At 40.1% G+C, this 19,945-nt stretch overlaps 1 protein-coding gene and 1 long non-coding RNA gene across 2 annotated transcripts; one reads left to right on the top strand and one right to left on the bottom strand.

Moving 5' to 3' along the window:
- Window positions 1–2,296: 2,296 nt before the first annotated feature.
- Window positions 2,297–9,703, bottom strand: ccna2.L (cyclin A2 L homeolog). Its single transcript, NM_001096243.1, is given in 8 exon segments — window positions 2,297–2,674; window positions 2,845–2,978; window positions 3,923–4,036; window positions 4,206–4,410; window positions 5,318–5,541; window positions 7,493–7,599; window positions 7,739–7,988; window positions 9,469–9,703. Coding segments are annotated over 8 exon segments (1,248 nt in total). The 5' UTR covers window positions 9,628–9,703; the 3' UTR covers window positions 2,297–2,619.
- Window positions 9,704–11,195: 1,492 nt separating this feature from the next.
- Window positions 11,196–18,412, top strand: LOC108710145. The gene is made up of 2 exons (XR_001934739.2): window positions 11,196–11,627; window positions 16,841–18,412. It is a non-coding gene; the product is annotated as an uncharacterized LOC108710145 (long non-coding RNA).
- The last annotated feature ends 1,533 nt before the right edge of the window (window positions 18,413–19,945 follow it).

The raw sequence follows: 19,945 nt of genomic DNA, 5'->3' as shown, positions 1-19,945 counted from the left end.
CTAGATGTCACTGCTCTCTCGTCACTCTCTTAATTTAATTGTGTAGCCAGGGCATGGACATCAGGTCCCCTATTCTGGTGCACAAACAAGATTCCGAGATGATACAAGGCTTGCCTTAATAACAGTGTCCACAAAATGGCTCCTTCCTGCTTGCTATAATTATGAGTTCCCAAACGGACTGAAAAAAAGATTCAAATAATTTATACATGTAATTTTGCTTGACAAACATAAAATATAATTTGGAATCATTTTTATGGGTGACTGGTCCCCTTTAAAAAAGTGACACCAGTGTTAAAAGTATGCAGTGAAATTCTCCCTTCATTTACTGCTGTGGATAGGAATTGTCAGACTATCCCTAACTGCTCTGCAGGGAAACAATTGCTTATAAAGAGCAGGCGGAGCCCCTGCCTTATTTCCCAGCCATGCAGAACTAAAGCAGCTTTGTTTTTCTCCCTGTAGAGCAGTCAACGACTGTAGAGATTTGTATTGGATTTTATATTTGCCTTTACATTCCCTTTACTGTTTCCAGCTGCAGGGACAAATATCATGGAGCCAGATTTAAACAGAAACTGTGATTCTATTTGGAGGATTATTTTGCTGCAGCCACTGGTTCTGCAGAGTTGGGAGAAAGTTTGTAATAAAAATATAAAATCCACATTAGATTACATAACACAGGACCCAGTGCAGTCTGTATATTCTGATTATTAATCAGCCTTAATGTTTTGGCTTCTGGCAGATATTTCACTTGTGCTGTTTTGATAATTTATGACGACCTCTAAGCAGCCCAGAAAACACGGAGAATGTCTTGGTCTTGCAAAGTTACAAGATGGTGACCCCCTGTGGCCAATTTTGAAAGCATAAATCATTTGTTTTATTAGGCTTCTGGTGCAGTAAGTTAATGTTTAGTATACAAAATACAGCATTTCTAGTCTTATTCTATTTTAGACTTTTTTAGTTGCCCTTTAAAGGGCCCAACCCCTTCAAATGCCCCTTTTCTGATCTTGGAAATCTAGTTGGAAGTGTTTCCATGTTTGTAGATAAATATTTGTAAGAGGCTCTAATGGAATGGACTCTGAAGCAGGGCTTGGATAAGAAATAAAAACCACAATAAAATCTGTACTACATCTAAGACTTATTGCCTTAAAATGCTCATCAGGTCAACCTGCAGCACTTTCCACAAATGTTGATTGAAAGCAGCCTGAGGCCAAATTGCACTGATCAGGTCTCTGATATTACCATATTAAATGGGGAGGCGTTATTTGACAGCATTTGTGCCTATTATCTGCTCTACTGGGTCCTCTTAACAGTCTTAAAATGTGCAACTACTCTGTTGCTGTTTGAACAGTAACAAAACTGAATTGATCTGGATTGTAACAGAGGTATACTTTTAGTGCTATATATAGCTACATAAGCATACCTGTCTTGGCCCCCCTGCCATACTTTTGATCTGACAATTCAAGTTACCATTTTATGTAAGGCATTCAACGGTCAGGAGTCCACATCTGAATTCTGGAAATCCCCAATTAAGCCAAAGGGACTTGCCCCAGTTCACAGGCAATCATATACAAAAACATTTTATATCAAAAGATCTGTCCCAAGGCCTTTTCTTTTAGTTAAAAAAAAAAAAAAAAAAAAAAAGTACATACTGACCCCACCTTAAGCGTTTCACACCCTCCGTACTTGACACCTATGATTAAGCACCAGAGGGTGTGAAACGCGCAAGGTGGGCCATGTGGGGTCAGTATGTATCAGATTTTTAATGTGAATATAAATAAATATTTTTTTTACTAAAAGTAAAGGCCTTGGGACAGATCTTTTGATATCATTTTTACCATTTTCTGTAAAACCATTATGCATGTGACCACACTACCCATAGCAACCAAATACATTTACAATCTTTACATAAGGGTGCTTGAATATTTCCCCATAAAAGATTTTCCAAAAGCAGCATATAAACTATGCCTAAGGCATATGGGGGGGGGGGTTGACTGCTCTGGTGCAGAAGTTAAAAGCATCATGTCAATCACTTTAGAGCAACATGGGAAATGTCACCTTTGGCAGAAAAGTTCACGCAGAATGTGAGTGAGCTTGCCTGTGTGCCAGAGTTTCCAAAGCTTCTATGTAAAGGGCTGTATTAACCACAGCAGTTCTCCCTGAAAACTGTCACAGCGTTGCACATGCACGTTCGGCAGTACTGACCAACTAGTTCAATAGAGGTGTATTTAGATAATGGGTGATTGGTCTTGACATACAAACCCAAGACACTTCGATATAAAAAAAAAAAAAAAAAGTGATGTGCTGTTTAGTTAACATTTATTGTCAAACAATGATCAATAGACAAAACAATATGCTAACTGCCTGGTTAAAAAGCTGTTGTGCACAGATTGATTTAAAGAGCCAATATATCTAACAAGATTCCACATACATAAAAGAAAAAAAATTTACAAAATGTAAAACCTTATAAAATAAAATTAAAAACATGACTGCTTCGTAATTCTGCTGCTCCAATCCTCACATTGAAGTTTGAGATTTACAACCAAAGTCTATCATAAAAATAAAAAAAAAACTGTACATCATGTGCTTTTATCAATATACATTTGAAAAGTCCATTCCTCGAGTTTATAAAAATATAGACAGCAATTCTGGAGGATCAATAAGAGATACAGCGTGATTCCTGGAAGAAAAACCAAGAAACAGTCAGACTTGGGACCTGCAAACAACCACTAAGAAAATCAGTTTTATTAAATCAAGTCTCCATTTACAGTAGCATGTCTGCACATTGCTTTCATGCTTTTTCACAACAGTTTGTAGTGCATTTCCACAAGCAAAACCAAAGCTACTTACTTAGGAGTTTTGTATTTCTCTCGCACAGCTTGCTGTTGGTGACTTGCTGCAGAGAGGTAGGCCTGGTATAGGTCCAAAATACAGGGTTTAAGTGTTTCAAGTGTGTAGCTTGTGTACTCCACCAGAGAATCCGGCTGCAAAAACAATTTTAGGCAATATGAACTACATGCAGTTTTACTATGATTGCACCTAACAAACATTAGCAGCCAACTAGGAACGAGGCAAACTGGCTATTCCAGCAACTGTTTGTAATGAAGTACCTTAAAAGGGAAACTATTAAATAAAAACAACTTACACTTAGAGTACTGCTTCATATAAAACATTGTCATAAAACAATACTTGGGTGCCATTTGGCGATTCCAAACTGCCATTTTAAGTACCAATGTTCACCCCAAGATTCTACAACTCACTGTTTACAGACAAACTAACCACATACATGCTAAGATACTATAAGCCAACAAATGGCCTGATCTGTCTAAATGTGGCCATACACGGAGAGATCGCCAAACGAGCGGATATCTCTCAGATATGCCCCACTTTGAGGTGGGCAATATCTGGCTGATCCGATTGTGGGCCCTAGGGCCCAACGATCGGATCCTAGTGAATGGGAACGGGTGGTCGGATCGCCGGAACACATCAACGAACAGATGCGGCCGCGATCTGATGGGATTTTTTTGTCCCATCCGATCTGCCCGACTTTCAGCCAGATCTCGATCGGGGAAGCCCATCGGGGGACCCCATACACGGGCCAGTAAGCTGCCGACTCGGTCTGTCGGCAGCTTTTATCAGCCCGTGTATGGCCACCTTTACTCCCACACTTCATCCAGTTAGAATTAGAGCTGCATCTCCTGAAAGGTGATCTGAGGGAGCACAAAATGGTGTCAAAAAAAAAATTAATGACCGCTTTAATATGGCACTTGCATAAACATTCTGTTGGTTATGCATCAATTCTGAAATTAAGTTTTCGTTAACATCCTTGACCTCATTGATATGTTTGGGGCATCAACTACTTCAAGTTAAAACGTTTTGATGGTGTGGCATACAGTGTGTTTTTTAGTAGAAAAAGTACTTCACATACCCAAGTTCTCTCATTAATTGTGTAGTTTGCAATGACAAATGCGGCAGCAGCAACAACAGAGGGCAGATACCGCAGGAAAGGATCGGCATCAATCAAGCTGAGCTCTCCCAAGAACTGCAAGGCAAAGAGATTTAATGTAACCATTTTAGAAACAACTCGGCATTTGATTATACATAGAAAGTTTATTTCCATCGCTACAATCAAACAGGGAGGTGGATATGAAACTGTTTTTCTGGGATTAAGTGAATAAATGTAAAACGCATCTGTAAAGCTGTATACATACCATGCTTAAGCTTTCCACTTTCGGAAAGACAGGATGTATTTGGAAGTACTGATTGAGGTATTGTAAAATAGTTGGAGAAGCAAGGTCAAAGGAGAGAACTTTGAGCACCAGATGCTCCATCTTGAGAACCTGTTTCTTTGTGTATGTATCATCGGTAATGTAAACAAACTCCGCCACTTCAGGAGGATAGATTTCCTCGAATTTTCTATACAAAGAAAAAAAGCTATAATGACGGTTTGGACTGAGAGTAGCCTATTATACATTAAAGGGGGAACTATTGCAAAAATGAAAACTTAACATAAGCTTTATCGTACTGAAGAAACTTTGTAATTACAATCAAATTCTGAATGGTTTCTGAAATCAAGTTAATGTTCACTATCCCTCTCTCAGTATCCGTTTCTCTTCATGGAGCAGTTGGGCGTCAGATATTCATTGACAGTTGGATCCAACAGATCTAATAGGGGGCTCCTTTTGCCTAGCAGATGTATTGGAGCTCATTCAAATAACCAATTCCAGTACAAACAAAAGTAATTCAATTTTTCACAAATCCTGCATGTAGAGAGATGTCTGGTGATTTTAATAGAGTTGGCTCTAATGCATCTTCAAGGCAAACGGAGACCCCCCTACAAGATATATTGGATTTAACCATCAATGAATATATGACACCCAACTCCTGCATGGAGAGAATGAAAAGAAACATATGCTGAAAGGAATAGTGAATATAAAATTTCAGAAACAGTATATAATTTTTAATTGGTTTAGAACATTTTTTATTTCAGTATGCTCAAGCTTATGTTAAATATTTTTTGTGATAATTCCCCTTTAAACAGGAACCCATCGCTGTATTTATTAAATAAAAAAAAAAAACCCACCCAACTGTATATTAAAGGTGGCCTTATACATTACAACTTTCCTGTGACCAATGGATGCATTAAAGATAGTTTGACCTTAATAAAACCTTAATATAACGAGCTGAAACATACAGATGTGGATATACTCTACTTTTAAATATGGTGTACATAACCCATAAATACCAATATTATTAGCAGTGTGGCCAAAAACCCCATTCAATAATTTCTTATGGCCATTTGAAGTGTACCATTTCTACTTACGATGCTAAAAGCATTGCAGCGGTTCCAACCAACTGGAGCTTGCCTCGCAATACAGACATAGACGAAAGGAACCGATCTATATAGTTAACAGCAAGGTACAGGGTCTCATTTTGCAGCTTATACTCCTCACCAACTTCAACCAGCCAGTCGACAAGGATAGCTCTCATGTTGCCGGTTATGTCTGGTTGTTTTTGCATGTAACCAGACTTTGGCTTACATTTCACCTGCAGAAAAACGTGTAAATAGGATATTTATTTGAAAAAAAATATATAAAATAAATATTCGCTTCTACAAACTGATCAGTACCTCTGCTCCACAGAAAGATTTGTAGAAGAACATATGTTTGAACAGACCACTTGAACCATGCCAAAATTAATGTGAAGCTCAACAACCATTCTTTATTTACTATTCTTCAATTCAGGTAATCACCAGTGCAATCTGTTATGAACGGATTTGCAACTATACAAGAAGAGGAAATTCAATAGGAATGGCAAAGTGTTAAAGACACCACAAGTAAACTATCAAATCTTTCCGAAGAAGAACCAGCATTTTACCCATCTTTACCAGGCTTTCCTGTCTGACTTGGATATGGCAATAAAGTAGAAATTTGTCCCAAATTACACTACTTTGAAAGTGTAGTCTTGGTGTAAAATGCCTGGGGTAGAGGTAAGATAGTGGCACTTTTATAAAGTTCCATGGGATGGAAAAAAAAATAAATTAGTTTGAATTAGGCTTTCCCGGCACTTTAATGGAAGGCTCTATTTGTGGTCCCATCGCCTTTATTGCATTTTTATTAAAGGGATACGTCATGGGAAAACATGTTTTTTTCGAAAAGCATCAGTTAATAGCGCTACTCCAGCAGACTTCTGCACTGAAATCTATTTTTTTATATTTAAATTTGACATGGGGCTAGACAGTCCGTTTTCCAGGTGCCCCTAGTTATGCGGCTTGTGCTCAGATAAACGTTAGTCACTCTTTACTGCAGATTTGAGTGATATCTACCTCACCCGAAAACAGCAATGGGAAGGTAACCATACATCAGCTTTTTAAAGGAACAGTAACATCAAAAAATTTGAGTTTTAAAGTAATACAAATATAATGTAGTGTTGACCTGCAACTGTTTTGTTTGCTTTAGAAACACTGTAGGACCAGTATGCACTTACAACTCCTGTCCATGTAAATGCATGTAGTGCAGTAGCCATTTACCGATGCTGTCTTAATTTTTTTTTTTTCTAAATTACACTGAAAATAATTCACTCTACCATATAAAATAATTTTTTTTTTTTGTAATATTGGTGTGTAGGCAGCCATCTCAGGTCATTTTGCCTGGTCATGTGCTTTCAGAAAGAGCCAGTGCTGCACTATGGAACTGCTTTCTGGCAGGCTATTGTTTCTCCTACTCAATGTAACTTAAGCCGTCTCAGTTGGACCTGGATTTTTACTATTGAGTGCTGTTCTTAAATCTACCAGGGAGCGATTATCTTTTGTTTAAGGAACATTAACAAAAAATTAAAGTGTTTAAAAATTTCGCCCTGCACTAGTAAAATTGATCTGTTTACTTCAGAAACACCACTATAGTTGATATAAAGAAGATACTTTGTAGCAATGGCAGACATGGGGGGGGGGGAAGCTAAATAGCACAGGTTAAATAGTGGATAACAGAACACCATTCTGTACTACAGAGCTTATATGCTGTGTAAGGGTAGGGGGTGATTCAGGGAGATTTAGTCGTCTGGCGACTAATTGCCTTGTCTTTGCGGCGATCAATCTCCCCGAACGCCTTCCCTCTGTCTTATGCCGGCTATAATGAAAAGTCGCCTGCGGCATGGCACACAAGCCGAGGGAAGGCGTTCAGGGAGATTGATTGCTGCAAAGGCGAGGCGATTAGTGACCAGGCGACTAAATTTCCCTGAATCGCCCAGCGAGTCCCTACCCTAACCAGAATCTTTACTTCTTTGAATGGCTGCCCCCATTGCTACACAGCAGATTATTTATATAAACAAAATATCTTTGTTGCTGTGATAGCACCAACTTCCATTTAAAAAAGGTATTTACTTTCAACATGTGCGTGAAAATTTCCTTATCATAGGTAAACAAGCTGGCATTTGCTACAACCGGAAATTGAGGTTAAACACATGTGCCATGTTACTATTTAAGACAAGATTAAAAGTTTACCTCCATTTCTCGCAGGTACGTGTGAATCTCTTTAGCATAATCAAGAACATTACTACAAGCGACTACTTTTTGTTCTTCATCCACAATTGACATATCCATAGGAGAGCCTAAAGAGAGTCAAAACATTCACGTTGTAATGTGCTGTAGCATTTGGGGGGGGGGGGGGCAGTAGGGCATTCAGCAAGTGACAAAACCAATCCCAGCTGGCAATAGCAGCTGAGAACACAATGAGCAAAACCAACATACCAAAGCTAGTTTCCATTGCAATCTGGATAGGTTCTAAAGGTTTTCTAGTACCAATGGTACCCAGAACCGTATTTAGTTGTCGTAGATTTTCATCTTGAACGGTCTTCTTATGAACAGGCTTTCTTCTGTTATTTGCACAGTCTGGCTCATCCACGTGGATTGTAAAAGTTGGCTGTTTGTTGGCGGCTTTTCCTGCCGGTATCTTGCCATAATTCTCATCATTAACTCCTAAGTGATTAACGGACAAAACCTAAAAATGAAAAACAAACAAATTATATATTTACAGAATGATTGGAGACATTGTCTCATTGACATTTGGTTATATATTTTAGCTATTAAGCTACCAACAGCCGCTGCTACACCACTAATTGAAAAACATTGTGATCACTATCTCTGCTAGTACCCCTACATTACCCCAACATGCAGTAGTGAGCATTTTTGAGCAAGTAAACTGCCAGGGATTCAGCAATTAGGTTATTCAAGGGAACATTGTACCTAGTAATTTTATCGCCAACACGCGCAACATCGGTGTCCTAAATGAAGACTACTTCATACCATGCCCTGGCATTTTAAGTAGAGGCCTATCAGTGCCCCAAAAGCCTGGTATAGTGTCAATGTATGGGAACGTGTGTTACAGGCTACAATATTTGACAGTCTATCAGCCCAGCCACATTCTCCACACTAGCTTGTGTACAATTGTTAGATGCTGCCACTACGCAGACACCTGGCTTATGTTTCAATCAGAAATATATGAAGAAAAGTAGGCTTTGAGAGTGCTTAAAATCCCTTCACCAGGATACAATATGGACATCATTTTAAAGATGCCTTGAATGAGCCCCTTTTTATGTAAATGTAGAACATCCCAGCCCACTCAAGCTATTCTGCATTCCTAAAATGGTAGCTTAGTCCAAGTGAACTGGAAGCGCCTGCTCATACTATGCTGCAAGCAGGTCCAATTTGGAGGGGTTTGAAGATTCACACCATGCGGCAACTCAGCCCTAAAACAAAGAGTTGTGCTGGCAAAATACATCACACAAGCTCAAGATTACCGAGGTAAAGCTTGCTTTTAAACAAGTCACAATTTATATTGACATTAAATGGGATTTAAAGGGGCAACGCAGGTAGACAAACCAAAGAGGCAAATGGTTAAAGGAGACAAAACTGATACATTTCAGTGCTAGCAGATACTTGAAATTCTTAGGTAGCCCGTGTAGCAACTTGGTTATGAGAGTAGCAGAATGGAATGTACCCATGGTGTCAAATGGCCACATGACAAGGAATGGCTGACATTGCTACCAGGGCACATGCACACAAATGAATGGGACAGTGACTTGAAATAGTAAAGCAACAGCAGCCCATGGTGTGAATGTATTCTCTGCTGAAAAATGGGTCAGACGCCGACCTTCAGGTCACAGTTGTTAGACACCAGCAGTGAAATGGCGGCGGCGGCAGCAGGTATCCCCCCCCCATACACGGTGCTCATGTGGTATAGTCAGTCCTAGCACAGGCCCTCACCAGGGAATATAAACATACTAGTAATACCTGCACCATGAAGGATGTTAGGAGTTGTAGACAAATCCCAGGGAAAGAGTGAAGACATGTCATAAGGACTTTATTATAGATAAAGTCTCTATACAATTGGCGGGACCTGATCTACCGGACAATCAGCCTTTTAGATCGCTTCTGTGCTATTAGCCATTGTGGTCGGTACACGGGCTCCATACACGTACCTGAGTCTGCTGGAGGGCCGGCTTGCCCGTTTTCAGCGCCTGGCGGCCCCGGTGGTTTTCCTGCAAGACCCCCAGCACGGTGCGTCCACCCACAGGGGCGAGGGGCTTTCGGGGCTGAACATTTTCCTGATTCTCGTCCCGCAACAGAGGGTCGGCCATACCGTGCACACCGATCCGGAGGGAGGAAGAAAGCGGGGGAAGGACTGGCGCCTGTAGGAGAGTGCGCGGCTGCACGTCTCCTGCCCTCCCTAGGGTTATAAGCAAAAGACGATGGCCGACCGTCTGTCTACTGCTCAGCTATACGCCCCTTCCCGCTTAAATGCCGGTATAGTATTCTAAAAACCTCCCACTCCCGCCGCTTCTCGCTGCACCTCTCTAACAATCCCTTCCACTACAGCAGCTGCAGCTTCTCAATTCAAGTAGCCCGCGACTATTGAAATCAGCCAATCGCAGGACAGCGCGGGGAGACGTCAATGGCCGTATGGAAGCCGGGAAGGGAACGAGGAGGAGAACGCGTTTTCCTTGCACCCGTGACGTCATTTAGTCTATAGGGCAAGGTTTGAGGTTTACTTGAAAACGATTGTATTTCTAAGGCGCCAACACGTACTGGAGCACGGTACAATAGAAGGGTGTATTCATAATCATAAAAAAATTACATTACAAACATATACTGACCGACACAGGAGGCCCTGCATATTACAGTTTAGATTCTACATTTATGATATCTTACACTTATTTTGTTTTGGTTTAGTCATCAATTAGAATTTGTAGCTCATAATTTCTGGGACATTGCATTTGTTGAAGCCTTGTAGGGAAACCACTTATAGGAGCCCTTATGTGTGCAGTTTGTATAAATTGTAACAACCAGTCAGCAATGAGATTTGATCTGCATAGGCAGGGCAGCCTTACAGGACAGGGGCTCTTTGAGGCAACATGGGAATCTTAGGCTGTACAAATGGCTGCTAATAGCTGCTCCTGGAAACTTTAAGAGACACATTTATTGATTTTTTAACCAAAAATGTGTCTTCTTTAACACAGAGAGTGCATTTGTTTCCTTAAGCTTGCACCAATGCAAGTAGGGTTGCCACCTTTTCTGGAAAAATAATAACGACCTTTATATATAGTTATCTTTTTTCCCTATTAATAACATTGAAATCAAACATCATTTTTACCAGCCAGGCAGGTAAAATACAGGCCAGTTGGCAACCCTGAGGTTAAAGGGATTCTGTCATGGGAAAGCATGTTTTTATATTTAATTTTGAAATCTGACATGAAACCAGGCATATTGGCAGCTTCTCAGGTGTCCCCAGTCATGTGACTTGTGTTCTGATAAACTTCCAGTCACTCTTTACTTCTGCACTGCAAGTTGGGATGATATCACCCCCTCCCTACCCCCTCCCCCTGCAGTCCTTCGGTAGAACAATGGGAAAGTAACCAGATAACAGCTCCCTGACACCTACATCACTATAAATACTCCCACCCTAGTGGTATGAGAACAGCATTCAATAGTAAAAATCCAAGTCTTGCTAACCCAAGGCAGACTGCTTTAGTTACATTTAGGCTTGCCACCTGGCTGGTATTTTACTGGCCTGGCCGGTAAAAATGATGATTGATCCCAATGTTATTAATAAGGAAAAATGATAAATATATAGGAAGGCCGGTATTTTTTTTCTGGAAAAGGTAGCAATCCTAGTTACATTGAGTAGGAGAAACAATAGCCTGGCTGAAAGCAGTTCCATTGGGAAATGCTGGTTCTTTCTGAAAGCACATGGCCAGCCACAATGTCCCGAGATGGCTGCCTACACACCAATATTATAAAATGTCATGACAGAATTCCTTTAGAGGGGGCAGTACCAGGATTGTTCTTATAAGTGGGCCAATCATTTTGTAATATATTTGCTATTACTTCCCATTCTTTATGTGCCTCCCATTAGTATGCTCCACCAAATTTTCTAAAAGTTTGCTTTACTGGCTAATTACTTTAAAATGCCTCCTCACAGGGCCAGAGTTACATTGATCCATTGATTCGACTTATTGGAAGTTAATCTGTCCATGATTGTGACAGCAATTTGACAAGGCCGAAGCAGAAGGTCAGACACACAAGTGTAAGGAGCTCCCAGTAATGAGAATCACTGTACAATTTGAGTGAGCAACAAAAAGTAAGGTTCCTCTTGGGTGAGGAAAATCTGGAACTAGTTTGCTACTATGTAAACACTTGCCACATCTTAGCCAGCATTTTACTGGTCTAGCCATTAAAATATCAGCCAAGGTCAATATTACGTGCCAGTAAATTTGTAATCTCTACTCATTACATCGCTGACCTGCCTCCAAACCAGAGATTCATAATATCACCTTGTGAAAAGCATACCTTAGTAATACTGGATGCCATTCTGTCTGAACTTATAGTATGATGTTGATGGGGATTTGCATTTAGTCTTCAATACACTTATTTTATTTTTTTTAATTAGCTTTTTTTGGGTTAGCTCTTAGGACTTACTAATATGAATATGGGAGGAAATCACAGTTAGTTTATTTTGGTTGCTGAAACTGACAACTATATAGTATTTTCAGTTGCAGAATAAAACTAGGCAAAAAAGAACTGCTAACAGTAAAACATAATATAACAAAAAATAATGAAGACCAACTAAAAAGTTGCTAGAATAGGACCCTCTCTAGCATACTAAAAGTTAATTTAAAAGTTATTTTTCCCTTTAACTGTGGACAGTTTGCCATAGTAGAACTCCACAGATATATTCATCAGTTGGCCTCCATTTTATATTTTTATAGTTTTGAATTATTTGTCTCTTGTATTTCTTTCCAGCTTTGCAATGAGGGGGATCAGTGTGCACAGCAGCCAAAAAAAATATTGCTCTTTAAAGTTATAGTTTTGTTTGGGATGTACTTAATTTTGGGATTTGGCCGAATCTCGAATCTTTCACATACAATTTGTAACTCTAATAAGCATAAGCAAATTAGTGCTCAGAATGGCAAAACAGATGTTGTAAAAAATGTTTTCTTAAATGTGTGATTATCTTTCATAAAAGCCATGTGATATTTAGGGTCCGGATTCAGTTCAGCCAGATTCTGGATTTGGTGCATCCCTAATTTTGTTACTTTTTATTACTTATCTTTCTTGCCCTCTCCAATCTATCTTTCAGGTTCTCAATGGTAATGCTCTGGATCTCATATTTACCAGACTCTGTTCAACCACCAATTTTACTAACTCACCATTTCCCCTCTCTGATCACAATATGCTCACATTTCAACTCTCACTAACTCCCTCCTCACCCCCTGCTATTCCCCAAACACGTACTTACCGTCACTTGCAGGCTGTAGACGTGTCACATCTCTCTTCTTCCTTTGACTTTCTTCACTCTAATATCTCAGCCATCTCAATGTCCTAATGTGGCTACCTCTGTCTACTATAGTACTCTCACCACTGCCCTCAATGAGCTTGCTCCTATAAAAACTAAATATTCTAGACCCAAACCACTTCAACCTTGGCATACTGCTCATACAAAAGCGCTCCAAAGACACTCACGTGCACTTGAGCGTCGCTGGTGCAAATCCCGCTCAGAATCACAAATCTGCCCTGCGCTCCTATAACACCAACCTCTTCCAAGCCAAACAAACATACTTTACTTCACTCCCTTTCTAAAAAAATAGCACATTTCTTCTCCTTTAACACTCTCCTTTCCCCTTCTCCACCCCTTCCATGCACATCTGTCTCTGCTCAAGATATTGCTGAGCACTTCAAAAACAAAATTGACACTATCAGAAGGGACATTATACTACTCAACCCCCCTAGACTTCCACCACCCTCCCTCCACACTCCCCAGTCTCTCCTGTGCTCCTTCACCCCTGTCACTGATGAGGAAGCCTCAAAGCTTCTGGCCTCTTCTCACCTTACCACCTGCCCGCTTGATCCAATTCCCTCAAAACTTCTCCGCCATACCAATCCTTGTCTAATCAAAGCCTTAACTCACCTATTTAATCTCTCGCTCTCAACTGGACTGTTTCCTTCTCAACTAAAATGTCACTCTTGTCACCCCCTCTGAAAAACCCTCTCTTGATCCCTCCAATCTAGACAACCTCTGATCTCTTTGCTACCTTTCATCACTAAACTACTTGAGTGCCTAGTCTACAACAGACTAACCTTCTTCCTCTCTGACAATAACCTGCTGGACCCCCTACAATCTGGTTATAAGCCACAACACTCCACTGAAACTGCCCTGACCCAACTAACTAATGACCTTTTAACCGCTAAAGCCAATAATCATTTCTCACTACTAATACTGCTTGATCTCTCAGCTGCATTTGACACTGTAGATCACCCTCTCCTCCTCCAGTCCCTCCATTCGCTTGGCCTTCGTGACACAGCCCTGTCCTGGTTCTCTTCTTACATCACCAATTGTTCCTTCAGTGTCTCCTACAACGGAGTAGCATCTTCTCCCCTACCTCTTTCTGTTGGGGTTCCTCAAGGCTCTGTCCTGGGCCCCTAACTATTCTCCCTCTATACTTCCTCCCTTGGCAAATTAATCAACTCGTATGGTTTCCACTACCACCTCTATGCTGACGATACTCAGATCTATCTCTCATCTCCTGATCTCAACCCAGAACTCCTAACTCGTGTCTCATCCTGCCTGTCCACTATCTCTACCTGGATGTCAGAACGCTACCTTAAATTAAACCTCTCTAAAACTGAAATGGTTCTCTTTTCTCCAACTAACACCAGTAACATCCGGAAGTATCCATCATAGCTAACAATTCCACTATCACCCCCTCTCCCCAGGCTCGGTGCCTTGGGGTTATCCTAGATTCTGCCCTGTCATTCACTCCTCATATCCAGTCACTTATTAAATCATGTAATTTCCACCTAAGGAACAAAATACGATCATTTATCACCCAAGATGCTGGCAAAATTCTTATTCACTCTCTCGTTATATCACGTCTAGACTGCTGTAACTCTGTTTTATTTGGCCTTCCCCTCCAGAGACTGTCACCTCTCCAGTCCATAATGAACACTGCTGCGAGGCTCCTACACCTCAGCAACCGCTCCTCCTCTGCCTCGCCATTCTGTCAATCCCTGCACTGGCTTCCGTTACCTTTCAGAATCAAATTTAAATTAATGACCCTGACATTCAAAGCACTTCATAACCCTGTCCCACCCTACATCTCTGAACTCATCTCTATATACTCGCCCAAATGCTTACTACGCTCCTCTACTGACCTACTACTCAACTCTTCTCTCATTACCTCCTCACATGCTCGCATTCAAGACTTTGCAAGGGCTGCACCCCTCCTCTGGAACTCTCTCCCACGGTCTGTCCGAATCTCTTAAAACGCACTTCTTTCGAGAAGCCTACCCTCACTCTGCTTAACTACCAAACGCAACACCACATACAATACCACATTTCTCACCCACTTAATTTGATCTTGCCCACTCCCACACCTTGTGTATTACGCCCTTCCCTTTAGAGTGTAAGCTGTTTCTGCATAGGGCCGTCCTCACCTTTTGTACCAGTATTGATTGTGATTGTATGTAATTACATATGTTCTATGTATATAATTCATGTGATTTAGTTGTATAATCACATTTACTTTACAGTGCTACGCAATATGTTGGCGCTATATAAATACATGTTAATAATAATACTGCCTGGTTGCTAGGATAAATGGGACCCTAACAACCAGCTGCAGAAATTCCAAAAAGCCAGAGCTAAATAGCTATAAAAAAAAAATATACACATTGACAGATTGCTAATTATTTCAATCAATGTACATCATACTAAAAGTTATTTTTTAAAGTTTCACTACCCCTTTGACAGTATCATTTTGGCCAATCCTGTGCATGGCATGTCATCTGTCTAGCCTGCAGGCCAATTGGTTGGATACCCCAAAGTGTTAGCCTGTGTATAGTCAACTTAAAACTTTTTGTAAACTCATATTTGGGAAGCAAGTTTGAGCACACCCAAAAACATGCTTATTGATTCCAGTTTATAGTGCCTTTTTGTACACATTTATTAAACTATGCATTTTAATGAGTGTGGATAGTGTATTAAGGGCTCATATGGGCAGGCGTTTTTACCCTGTGCTCCCTGTGATCTTTTTTTCCTGTCTTCAAGGAAAAACCGGAAAGCAGGATCGGGTGAGATCAATCCAATTATTTTGGGGGGCATTTACAGCTCAAAAAAAAGAGGTAGTGGGGGACGCCCAACAAATCCCTTTGGAAACCTGTTTTTCATCTACAGCCTTATACAAATTAGCTTGATAATCCACTGAGAGAAGTACCTTGTACCCTATACAGATTTACCGTATTGGAGAACTATAACTCACACTCTAAACACAAAATAACTTTTCCAAGTTGAACTTTAACTCACAGGGGCAAATTCACTAAGCACCACACTTCGCCAGGGCGCAGCTAATTCACTAAAATCCAAAGTTGCGCTCAGGAGGCGAAAGGTAGCAAAGTTGCGATACCGTTAATTCGTCAAGCAAATCGAAGTTACGCTAGCGATGCCTAATTTGCATACGGCTTCAAGTTAAAGTACAATGGACGTATATGTAGCAGCAAATACATTACACTACACAAGCCTGGGAAAGCTTCATAACATAAAATAGAGTTGTTATTTTGCCCTATACATGTGCCCACTATATAGACTAGGTGCCATATGTTAGGAAATGTAGGGGGGAAGGGAGGTACCCCCAAAAAAACTTACAATTTTTTTCAGCCTATCACCCTTAAAAAAGTAAAAGACACCAGCGTTTTTTGGGACTTAGAAAAAATTTCAAATTTTTTTGAAGCAAGCTCTATCTACTCTATTGCACTTCGCCTGGTCTGAGGCGGCGAAGGCAAGTCTGGCGTTAGAGGTAACGTTCAGTAAAATCCACAAGTTAGTGAATTAGCGTAGTTACGTCCCTTCGCCATATCGCAACTTCGCATGGCGTAAGGGTGCGAAGTAGCTCTAGAGTAGGTCCACTTCGCTAGCGAATTTACGCCATCTGTTAGTAAATCGGCGAAGTAACGAAATGACGTCACACTGGGGAATTTTCGCCCCACAGTCTTCCTTGCTATATCATAATTGGGGCAAGCACCTATCACAACTAAGGAGCATATATTGTATTATTTAAATTTAAACAAGTGATTACCCACCTGGAATAACTTGACAATTGTTTTTATGTACTTTTATTGATTATCTATTTATTGTGTTTCCTGGCCGGACAGTTTTTAAGAATTTTGTTTGATAAATAAATTTTACTCTTTTTGAATATATTGGTCTTATAATACACCTTCAATTTACTCTTTTGATGTGTTCTTCCTTAATGCCACAATACCTCAAATTATAACTTTTTTTCCTGTGTTCCACCGCAGGGAGAGCAGAACGAAACACAGCTGACTGTTCCTTACCCATACTGACACAGGCGTTGAACGAAGGTGAAACGCATCAGGATGCACAGGGTGAAAACACCCATCTGTATGAGCCCTTAAACAGGGGGAAATCACAAAATTGTACTTGTACATGCATTAAAAAACTCCTAAATGCAATGCTGTATATGTATTTTGATATGTTCATGCATGCATATCCACATTCGTGTCTGTAAGAGTCCTAAGTCTTTAGACATCAGCTCTAACTACAGTAATTCGTGTAATAGTATAATTGAACTGTTGAGAGCGAAGCATTTTACAGCACACTAACAACTCATTTGGATTGCATCATTTATTGAAAAAAGAAAGGAAGGTTTGCCAGACAATGGTATTAACTAATTGCCCACCACACTATGTAGTTGCAACTAGCCAGAAAGGCATTTACCAGTTTGCACATGCAAATTGGTAGTGGGAGATTCAGTTAGATCCCTTTTCATTGACATGCTAATGTGCTGTACTTTGCCCCACGTATGCTCCGGGAAAGAATTTACGTTGAGTGTGTAGAACAGATGTCTCCTTTGTTTTTCATTTGAGATGATGCCAGTGAGGGTAAACAATGTACACACTTCCAAATAGAATAAAGCCTGAACATAGTATTCACAAAAGTGTAGGAAACTAAAACTGGAGTAAGAGGAGTCTATGATGTTAGGAGCCATACACACAGACATTTATGCTTGCCCCTGTACTCACAGCACTGTGCTGAACCAGCAAATCCAGGTGTGATGCAAAATGAAGTCTGCAGTCAGAGGAAGAGCACAGTGTTGTGAGTACAGGCAATATAGAGAAGAATGGGCTCTGAAAATGCACGTGGGTTCCTGTGAGTGTAAAAATTAATACAATAATAACCACCTTTGTATGAGGGCCCTATGAGTTTACAAAAAGAAAGTGAACACCAAAAAAATCTTACTCCAGTTTCAAGAATTCATTTTTATGAATTTAAGGAATTACAGTTTTTTTGGTGTGTGTCATTAACACTTGTTAACAATGTCATATTCATAAAGATTGAGATGAATTGGTAAAGCTGACTTACACTAACCTTTTGAAGGGAAATCACAAAAAAAGAGCACATAACTTGGACTAAGAAATTGTATTGGGCTCAAATTGAGTTAAAAGACTAAAGCTGTCCATAGACGCAAAGATCCGATCGTTCGAATCTTCGAACTATCGGACTTCCCCATCTCCCGACCTGCCACTAACCATTCAGATCAAATAAAGTAGTAAAAGAACAGATCAGCTGATGTTCTGCCCCTGATAGCAATCGTAAAAAAGTACTGAAAATCAACAGACAAAATTGGTGTAAGTTTTTTTGGAGGTATCAATGCCATTTTGCTGCAGTTAATAACGTTGCATTCAAAAAGATGGCATTAAACTGGCAAAATTGCTTTACTATACCTTTTTCATAAAATCAAAAAAACATTTTGCAGTAGGGTGGTGCAGAATTTTTTATTTAGATATTTGTGATTGATTTCATGGTGTAAACAAACATGTTACACTAAATAAAGATATTTTGTCTGTGAGGCCTATTCCTCCTACAGTATTGTGTCCACTCTGTAATGATCATACCATTAACCCTTCTACTTCTGCAGGGAAGCAGATGCATATTGCCGAGCAAATCACAGTTCCTATAGAATGGATCCCCGAGTGTCAGCTCTGTAAATTTTTTACATTTAGCGGCAGGTATGTTGTTAGAGATTAAAGGAATTGTTCAGTGTAAAAATAAAAACTGGGTAAATATATAGGCTGTGCAAAATATAAAATGTTTCTAATTTAGTTAGTTAGGCAAAATGTAATGTATAAAGGCTGGAGTGACTGGATGTCTCACATATCAGTCAGAACACTACTTCCTGCTTTTCAGCTCTCTTGGTTTACACTGACTGGTTACCCTGGCTACCAGGCAATAACCAATCAGAGACTTGAGGGGAGGGGCACATGGGTCATATCTGTTGCTTTTGAATCTGAGCTGAATGCTGAGGATCAATTGCAAACTCACTGAACAGAAATGTACCATGTGGCCCCCCTTCAAGTCACTGACTAACTCAGAGTTATAGAGCTGAAACGCAGGAAGTTGGATTCTGGCTGTTTTATTAGACATCCTGTCACTCCAGCCTTTATACATTACATTTTTGCCTAACTAACTATATTAGAAACATTTTTTATTTTGCACAGCCTATTTACCCAGTTTTTATTTTCACACTGAACTGTTCCTTGTTTTTTTATGTGAGTTGGTCAGTAAAAAATCTGTAGGGTACTTATAGGTAAATCCTTGATGGCATTAGGTACTTAAGGATAATAGACTTAAGCGGGCCATACACTCAGATATAGTCCTATATTAGACAAAGTTCATAAGGTCCACGGTACATTTTGTATGAATGTATGTATAACTTTATTTATGAAGCACTGCAAGGATATGCAGCACTGTACAATTGTCATCATCTGTTAAGATCCTACTATTGATATCTTTAGGTCATTCATTTATAAATATGTTGTCATTCCAATGAAAGGATACCACCACAAGTACTTTTTAAACCTGTTTGATTGCCAGTATCCATGGTGTGATTATGTCTATGCCAGATTTGTGGGCATGATACAAATGCCCAGCCATAGGGGAGCAAATTTTTGGGGACTGCATTTTTCGAGCAGTCGACCCTCTCAGTCGTCTCAGTACAGTCCTGGGCAGAAACAGTTTTTGAAACCTCAAACCTGACCCAGACCCACAAACCACATTTTTACCATTACCCAACGTGCAACCTGGTGACCACCATTAAACTGGAAGTACTGTTGCTGCAAACCAGAAGTGACATCATCAAGTGGACAGGGCAGAAAGGAGTAAAATATAGACAATATAATATAAAAATATATAGACCAACAACCTGACATCCATGCGAAAATCCTACCACAGCCCTGCGGGAGTCCAGATTGGGAGCTTAGGGCAAATGTCCTCTCTAACCCCCAATATATTCAGGGTGCATGGTATTTGAACAGAGAGATAGTTTATAGTTACAAGGGATCAATGAACCAATGAATATCACATGCAGTTGTTTAGCCAACCTC

Source organism: Xenopus laevis, chromosome 1L (genome assembly GCF_017654675.1).
Source record: "Xenopus laevis strain J_2021 chromosome 1L, Xenopus_laevis_v10.1, whole genome shotgun sequence".
In the NCBI taxonomy this organism is placed as follows: domain Eukaryota; kingdom Metazoa; phylum Chordata; class Amphibia; order Anura; family Pipidae; genus Xenopus; species Xenopus laevis.
This window is presented reverse-complemented; position numbering and strand designations above follow the sequence as displayed.